This window comes from Quercus suber, unplaced genomic scaffold (assembly GCF_002906115.3).
Source record: "Quercus suber isolate HL8 unplaced genomic scaffold, Cork oak 2.0 scaffold_336, whole genome shotgun sequence".
In the NCBI taxonomy this organism is placed as follows: domain Eukaryota; kingdom Viridiplantae; phylum Streptophyta; class Magnoliopsida; order Fagales; family Fagaceae; genus Quercus; species Quercus suber.
The window spans coordinates 605,445-614,051 of NW_027069788.1; the positions used below are offsets into that span (position 1 = coordinate 605,445).

Consider the following 8,607-nt stretch of genomic DNA (forward strand, 5'->3'; position numbering starts at 1 on the left):
AAGGTTAAGCAAACAACCACTGACAACCATCGGTTCTGATACCATGTTAAAGGTGAGAATAAAACAATATAAAGAAGCGGAAGCAATAAAGAGAGAATAACGCAAGGTATTACGTGGTTTGGCGGTCTTCTCATTTTACTTAAAGAAGAGGTAGAGTTGATCAATACAATATTGAGTATTTGATTATTGAGACATGTTGGCTTTATTGTTCTTTTCTCTGTCTCTTTTCTTTCCTCTTTCTTTGGTACAGTTCATAGGTACTGCTCATACAATCATTGAAAACCCTAAAAATCTTCTCTTTTCCTTCTTCCTCACAACCCCAAATCAAGGTTTTTATTTTATTTTTTTAATTTTTAATGTATCAAAATCCTAAAACCCTGCATACTTTCTTCTACTATTATTTTTTTGATAAGTAAATAAATAAATAAATTCATCAATAAAAAGTGCAATCCCAATACACAGGCTGTGTACAGAAGAAGGCTACTTCTACCAAAAGGCCATTAAATTACTCATCAAAACAGTTTTTAATTCCTATCAAAACCCCAAAACCCCTTCTTTAAAAATTCTAATCCTAAACCCACCACAACCAACCGTAGACAATTTCCCCAGTTTGCCCTGTGTCACGTTGTATTCTGAACATAGAAGCAGACCCTGTTTCCTCCTACAATGAACCCAATAGTACTTTGTTCATAGTGTGTATACACACACACAAAAACTCATCCCAAAGCAATCCAAAGAGTTCCAATGTGAACTGTGGTCTTGAATTGTTTGCCACTTATTGTCCCACTGACCGATCATATTGCAAGCACCTTGGTGTACTCTGCTCTCCTACCCATACCATGAACTTAAAATGTGCTACAGTTGAAGTAACCTTGTTATTAGCTTTAACTGAATAGGTAAGTAGTAGTTATAGATCCTAGAGTGAGATCTCTCTTTTTCTCAGTGCATCCTTTCTCCTTTCTTTCAGCAATGCATCTCTGTTGGGAACTTTGACATTCTATGAATAGTACATGGTTAAATTTTAAATTTGTTGTTAGCCATTATTGCTACCTACTGGGTTTAATAATGAAATTGTGTTTAGTACTTTGAACTATTTCTTTAAATCAGGGCTTTGCTTTGTATGAATCTGTCCAATAAATGGATTGCAAACTAAGACCACGAGTATAAATGGTATCTTACATCTTTTCTTTTTTGGTTTGTTGTTCTTTTTGGAAGAGGCTTACGTACTTGATACATTTATGCTGCACTCTGAACACTCTTTCCATTGATTTGGTCACAGATAACTGTGGTTGATTCTACACAGTCTCATGCTGGAGATGCTCCTGAAACTAAAATGTATTTTCTTATGAACTCCATAATGCTCAAATTTGAATTACTGATATTGGATATTCTAATTGGTTAATTGCTTTGTTAATTCATTCTTAACAGTGTGATGTGTGGGGAACGACTGCATGATGGGGAAAATTTATCTGACATCTCACTTGTGTCTGAACAAGTACTAGGCCAGAGTTCTCAGATTACCTTAGACATCCAAGAAGAGCTTACTTTTGATTGTTCAGGATTTTCTTTAAATGATTCTGTTAAAGATACACCCTCTCAAACCATAACTGTAGATAAAAAACTTGAAAAGTTCCAGGACTTTATTAGTGAGGAACCTCGAGTTATGTCAAGTGGTGGTCTGAAAGCAACAATAATGCCTGATGTCACAGCAGGAGGATCTCTACCTTGTTTGGGTCTGTCTTTTACTCGCACTGGTACCATTTCTTTACTTTGCCTTCAAACTTGATATGAACATGCACTTAGCCAGTAGCTTTATTATGTGACTACTGTGCTGCAATCACGGCTGCAGTTTCTGTTCCTAATTTATTCTGGGCTCTTTATATACAAATTTTCTATTCATTTTTGCCTAATTATTCAGAAGAGCTCTTATAGCAGATTCATGCGGTACAGATGGTTGCAATATTAATTCGGACTCATGTTCTAAAAAGCAATCCATTTATGCTGCACCACAAACTGGTTGGGACACTATGGATTCTGCAAGCAGAAGCGATGCTACTGTTTTACTCGGAGTGTCTCCCCCAGAATTGTTGAGTTCTATAAATGAGAGAGTTGGGGAATCTTCTTCAGCACACCATATGCAGTTAGATAAAGATGTATGTATGTTTGTGGAAGAAAATAGTGCCTACTGCAAAGATAATGATAAAGCTTCTGCTGAGTTCTCCATGGACTTAACACCAAAAGTTAAATATCTGCAGGTAGGTAGTATCACATCCTTATATGGTGTTGTTTTGTTTATTATCTGTTTGTTTTTCTTTCTTATGCCATATTGCCATCTGCTAATCTCATTCAGGTGGTCATTTCTTGTTATTAGTTACTTTTGCCAGATGATATATGATTGCCAGTTGAAATAAATGCTTTTTTTAAAATTGATTTCAGCTATTTTCAGAAGGCAAAATCACTGATGTTCTCAGCTTAGCAGTTACACAGTCTGAGGTAACTGATTCCTTGGTTTCAGAAGAAAGAAATCATCTCCAATTCAGAAGTGAAAGCAGTCAGCTGAAACAAGATTCAAACAGATCTTCACTTCATTTAGGTTTATCCTTACTGACTGAGCCAAAAGTTGGAGGATATGCCTACAATAATTTCACCACACTGCCATTGTTGAACTCCATCAGTGAAGCCAGAAAATTTGTCCAGGATGCAGTGCCTGAATCCTTGACAAATCAGCCGTCATCACTTCTAAGACACAGGCAGATGCTTGATAGCATTGTAAGCCGAGCAAAAGCTTTGAGTGGACGAGGAACTATGCAAGATGAGTTCAAGCCTAACACTACCATGTGGTCTGAAGAGGAGTTGGATAATCTTTGGATTGGTGTGAGAAGACATGGAAGGGACAATTGGGATGCCATGCTGCAGGATCCAAGATTGCGCTTTTCGCCATGGAAGGCAGCAAGGGACCTGGCTGAGCGGTGGGAGGAGGAACAATCCAAACTCATGAATGCTATGCATGTTTCCCGTTTCAAGTATTTGAATACAAAAAATGTTTCGTCGAACTTTACCTGCAACTTCTTGGGTCCCAAAGAAGGAATCTGGGGAGAACATATGACAGATGAAACCCAACTCTCACTTGGAAACGTATATGCTCTTAGGGAGGGTAATGGCTCAAATAGGCCATATTTCAGGACAAGTTACATTCAAAATAATGGCACTGGACACATTCAGAGGCCTTTCTTTTACCCAAGGAGGGGCTCTTATTCTGATTGTCTAGGGGAAAAATATGATTGGGAGTCGTTCAATTATTTGGAATGGGAGACTATGGCACGTAGCAATCCTTCAACTGATGATCCTACAACTTGTTTGGAAGCAAAGTGTAATTTACCTCACTGGCTTAGAGAAGCCGTTAGTACACCTTCAAGGTCAGTTGAGCCAAATCTGCCTGCAGTGGATTCATTAATTACTCATTTGGGGACAGTTAGAGATACCCAGCCTTATATTTATCCTACTCAGCCATGCCCTGGACCAAGAAACAGATTCCATAGTAGACTTTGTGGTTTAAGGACAAGTGACTTGCGGCCATCAACTGGTGCTCATCACTTCAACTACTCATCGGGAATGAAAACTGGAATGGCTGAACAAAGCGGGGCTTCTTGGTATTGTGCTAATAAGCCAGGTGATGTAATAGTTATCGACAGTGATGCTTCTTCTGAAGAGACCATATCTGATGATCGCAGTGCTAGGCCTTAGCTTAAAAGAGGTTTTTGTAAGTTTTGGAAACTTTGTATGGTCAATCTGCTGTACAGTTTTGTAAATTAACAACTTTCAAGGATCCAGAGATTGAAAAGTACTTGTTGGTGCTTTCTTGGCTAATCATGTCAAAAGTCCAGATTGGGACAATGAACCATTTGAATGTATTATATGTAAGAGCAAAGTTGTGTGTCCAGTGTATCTTTGGAGACTCAGACCTACAGACGAAAAAACTCGTCAAACTTTACGGGTCTTGTCAAGGATAATCAGGTAGTCAATGATTACAACTTGTCAAATTTTGTTTCAACATGATGCCAGGATCAAGGAACAATTGTTTAGTGATTCTGTGAGTGAATTCTCAAATGGAAACTGTGTGCGTGCGCTCTATTGTCAGATATGTCATTTGCTAATTTTCACTTGGTGGGATTGTTACATGAAATTGATGGTTACTACATAAATTTGTTCCTGACAAGGAATATCAATCAAGCATCCAAATGCTATTCAATTCGATTAAACCTGTGGACAAAGGCGGTTCTTGTTTGTAGTTCTCGTTTTCTATAGTGTGGGTTTTCAGAAATTCGGTCCTCACCTGGAGTATTAAGACATGGTTTACTGTTTATGTGGAGGCTTTAAGTAATATTTTATTTGGTTTAATAATTGTCGTTTCAAATGGTCCGGAAACATTGGTATCTAATCAATATCAAAATCAAGATTTTTTTTTTCTTGGGTTCGTTGTTTCAAGACTTTCCCCGCTCTCTCATACACCCACAAAACGTTTTGTGTTTCTACTCACCATTTTCACTTCACACTTACTAGCCCCAACACCCATTTGATCCTAACAGATATCAGTTAGCTCCGACCAGGGAGGGGGCTTGCCTTTTTTTTTTGAATGAAGGCAACATACGGATTTTGATGTGGAGGTCGGAGCTTGCCTTGGGTTTTGTGAGTTCTATAAATTATAGTTGCAGTTTGCTAAGATTAGTTTCAAATTAGTTAATTTGTTATTATAGTTTTGATCTACGATGGTAAGTTAATTAGTGTGCTCTCCTTCTCTATATAAAGGAGAGGGCTCCTGTGTAAAAAATTATTTAGTAATATGAGATTAGTTCTCTCAATTTTAGTTTAGACTTTCTTGAATAAATGGTGTATGTAGCTAATTTTTCTTTGTTTGATCACATTCTCTTTATATTGTAATACAAATTATTTTCTTTCATTTCGATAGTTGAAGTGTTTAGTTTTAGACATGAAGTCTACTTTTTTTAGTACATATTTTAAATATTAAATTTATAATATGGTATAGTCTCTTAGGACTATCTAAGAACTATGCAGTTCCAATTCATATATTTATATTAGTAAACAAAACTCAATCAACAGTTTGAAACTATTCCTAAAATTAGAAAAATTATAAATATGAATTAAGAAAATGTACTTTTAAAGCATTCAGTAATAGTGTGGGGAAATATCATAAATACTATATAACAAAATGAATATTATATATGAGTTTTAAAAGAAACATAAAAATTATTTTCAAATGAAATTACAAAATATTTTCGTATCGTGCAACTCATCATCTAGTCATATACAAAAGATAGATGATGGATTGCTACATTGGTGTTTTTGAATCCAATAATCCCACCAGGTCACTTCTGGAAAATTCCAAGTGCTCCTCTTGTATGAACAAAGTTCCATCTTCTTTAATACTATTTGTTAAATTTTAAAGTTCAATGAAACATTTAGACTGGAAAAAATTAATTAATTAAATAATTAACTAATTAATTGAACATATTTGAAATTAATTTTCTAATCTTGTTGACCAAGGAAATAAAAAAAAAAAGTCAAAATTTGGAAGGAATCAGATCCCAACTAAAACAAAAGCTAATGAATCGAAACGTTAAGATTCGGGCAAGATCTCGACCAAGTGTTGATTTGCACTTGGACCAGATCTCCTAGATTTCATTTCTTTTTTGCTCTGGCTTGCTCCCCACTAAGTTTGACCTTGAGACATATATTTTTCACTCAAAAAATCTAATTTTCTTAAGTCCCACATTGCCTAGAGATTCATCCTTGACCTAGCATCCGATATAAATATCCCTCTCTAGTATCAGTTGAAAACACTTCGAACTTTAGATCTAGACCCTAGAATTTCAAAGAAAATTGAAAATTCTTCTCTCTCTCTCTCTCTCTCTCTCTCTCTCTCTCTCTCTCTCTCTCTCTCTCTCGTGTTGCGCGCTTAGTAGTAGGAATGTGCCTTTGGTCCCTATGCAGGTAAGGTTTTTAAACCTCATCTCTTTAATTATGCCCTAGTTATTTGAATTCAAGCATGTTTTATTTTCAATTTCTTCACATGTTCTTGATTGTTAGCATGTTAGATCTAGGTTGTCTTTACCTTTTGCATGTTCTAGGGTTTTTTAATTCAAATTAACATGTTCATGTGCTCCTAGATTAGTGTTTATCATACATCACACACACATATTCACATGCTCTTGAATGCTTGTTCTATCTTTGCAATTACAAATTATTGGATAATATAAATTATTGATTGATGTGATATGATTATTGACTACCAAAGTCTAGAAGGCCGGTTTTGCTGGAAAGTTGGGTGATATACATCTTCCCAATCTTATAACATAGCATCTGAACTAAGATCAAGTGTAGAAATTATGTTTTTCCTTGTACTTTTAAATTTCTAGATTATAACTAGGAATTAAAGCAATGTACTTTTCTTGATTGTATCTAAGACTAAAGCCATGTAATTTTCAAGACATGTACATTCAATTTCAATTCATCAATAAAGATATGAACTTTTCAATTCTTTTAGATTTTTATTTATTTATTTATTTTTCCAATTAAATAAGTGGCAACTCCATTATAAAACCTTTGACTTAGGAGAGTAGATAACATTAGTAGAATTTCCACTCTTGAGAGACATCAACATGACTCCACCCATTCATGTGGGTTATTCCAAATCCTTTGGTTTGAAAGATTTGGGTCGAGGGTGCGGTCTCTCACATACCCACCTAACCCATTTAATTTGGACAACTAGCCCAATTAACCCATTAGAAAATTAGGAGTTTAGGACTACATTTTTTAGGAAAAAAAGTCAATTTTTTTTATTTTTTATCAGAAGATAGAAAAATGTCAATTATTATTTTATTTATTTATTAGAAGATAGAAAAAAGTTAATTATTTTAAGAGATTGAAAACTCTTGCTTGTCTTATGTTAGGGTTTGTGCCCTAAAATCCAATTTATTGGCATGTCATGAATAATTAAGTTGCTTAATTATTTGAGACCATTTATGAACTAATGGGACATTATCTTAGTCCATGAGATGCATAGTATGTGATTTATGTGAAAAGTCACAGAAATATATAAATCACAAGTTCTTTGTAAACTCAGAATTTTAGTTCGTAGTCGGTGATGAAATTGGTGTTTCATCTACGAAGACTATAACATATCAACTAAGATGATTTGTCTTGATCATGGAAGTGGAGACTTCTAGTTGGTATGTTGATATATTTTAAGAGTTAAGACATATTGAACTGGACCGCTGTGAGATTTATTATTCTCCTAAAGACTGTCAAATGAATAATAAAGCTCACGACTTCTATTTACATCAACTCTAAATCCTGAGAGAATAATGGACTTGATCATGAGATGTAGGTTGCTTTGATATATCCGGAGTGAGATCTATAAGTTATGGTCAAAACCTCAGTATGTTGGGCAGCCGCATTTAGTGTTGATGGAACATATATTCTCAAGATGAAATTCATAATCTCTTAACGGAGATATAAAATATTCTCTTGAGAAATTTAATGGGTTTGGTTATTCAGAGTGTTGGGCCCAACCACTTTAGTAAAGAGTTACTAAAGTATATATTTATGGAATTGGATTTCATAAATATATGATGAATAACATAAAGGATTAAACCGGGTACTCAAGGATTAAGATGTAGTAACCTTCAAAGTGGCAGTCAATATTAATGACTTTGTATTACTATGAATATTTTAATGAAGGGGTTGAATGTATAATAAAGTCTTGGGAAATAATTTATAGATAAGGCCTAGAGTGCAATTATATTCTTATAGTGGTATTGAATATAATTAATGGTAACTTTGGACTTGTCAAGAGTTGACGGAAAAGCCCAAGGCCCATTGGAGCTAGTGTCTTATTGGTCCCTTTGGTCCCATCTCAAGCCACAAACTAAAGCCCAATTGAGTAGGCCCAAAAGGCTAACCCAATTAGAAATCAGTCATTATTTAATAAGTGTTATTAAATAAAGAAACTATGAGAATGGTTTTAACGTACGTAAGATGAAAAGAAAAAGGAATCAGTTTTTCTCCACAAGGAGAAGAAGAAGGATTTTTCTTTGAGAATCTACGTACAAAAGATTGATTGAGAGACCACACATCTTGGGCACCATGTGGAATTGAGATGAAGATTGAAGGTATTCTCAAGTCAAGGTTTTGAAATTCACTAGACCAAGGTACACTTTCTATTCTTTGATCCTAGAATTCATGGTTACATGTTTATCTTTCATGATTGAAGTAGATCCGTGTTTTTGTTGCTTCCGCTGTGTGTGTTTTTGTATGAGATACAAAAACCAGATTTTTCGAACATCTTATATTTTCCTCCATTTTCTCTTGAACCAAATAAGATGTTAAGCAAAGTGAGAAAGAAAATGGCTAGGGTTTGGGGTTGACATTCCCTCCTCTTTGATCTGAACCTATTAGCCACCAAGGTTGTTAGGTTCTAAAGACTTAGGATTTAATGTATTTAGAACTTTAATATGTATTGTTGGTAAACCATGATCAAAACAGGTTATTTAGTCTTGTTTAGATGTGCTCAAAGTTGTGTTGTTTATG

The 8,607-nt window shown here is 34.9% G+C and overlaps 1 protein-coding gene across 5 annotated transcripts; it reads left to right on the forward strand.

Annotated features, from left to right (window-relative positions):
- Nucleotides 1-387: 387 nt before the first annotated feature.
- LOC112021690 (uncharacterized) lies at nucleotides 388-4,086 on the forward strand. 5 transcript variants are annotated; one of them, XM_065759649.1, is made up of 5 exons: nucleotides 388-1,170; nucleotides 1,280-1,335; nucleotides 1,429-1,754; nucleotides 1,933-2,255; nucleotides 2,437-4,086. In XM_065759649.1, exons 1-5 carry the CDS (start codon nucleotides 1,168-1,170, stop codon nucleotides 3,742-3,744), a joined length of 2,016 nt encoding a protein of 671 aa, XP_065615721.1. In that variant the 5' UTR covers nucleotides 388-1,167; the 3' UTR covers nucleotides 3,745-4,086. The 5 variants fall into 5 exon arrangements, with proteins under 5 accessions (XP_065615721.1, XP_065615724.1, XP_065615725.1 ...); XM_065759652.1 differs by having other exon boundaries at nucleotides 1,429-1,733; nucleotides 1,936-2,255; XM_065759653.1 differs by having other exon boundaries at nucleotides 1,429-1,733; nucleotides 1,951-2,255.
- The last annotated feature ends 4,521 nt before the right edge of the window (nucleotides 4,087-8,607 follow it).

What these genes read in the sequence shown, in the direction of transcription:
- LOC112021690 (XM_065759649.1), top strand. An exon ending in GATGCTCCTGAAACTAAAAT is followed by an intron (nt 1,336 to 1,428) that starts GTATTTTCTTAT and finishes CATTCTTAACAG; the next exon opens with TGTGATGTGTGGGGAACGAC. An exon ending in CAAAAGTTAAATATCTGCAG is followed by an intron (nt 2,256 to 2,436) that starts GTAGGTAGTATC and finishes AATTGATTTCAG; the next exon opens with CTATTTTCAGAAGGCAAAAT.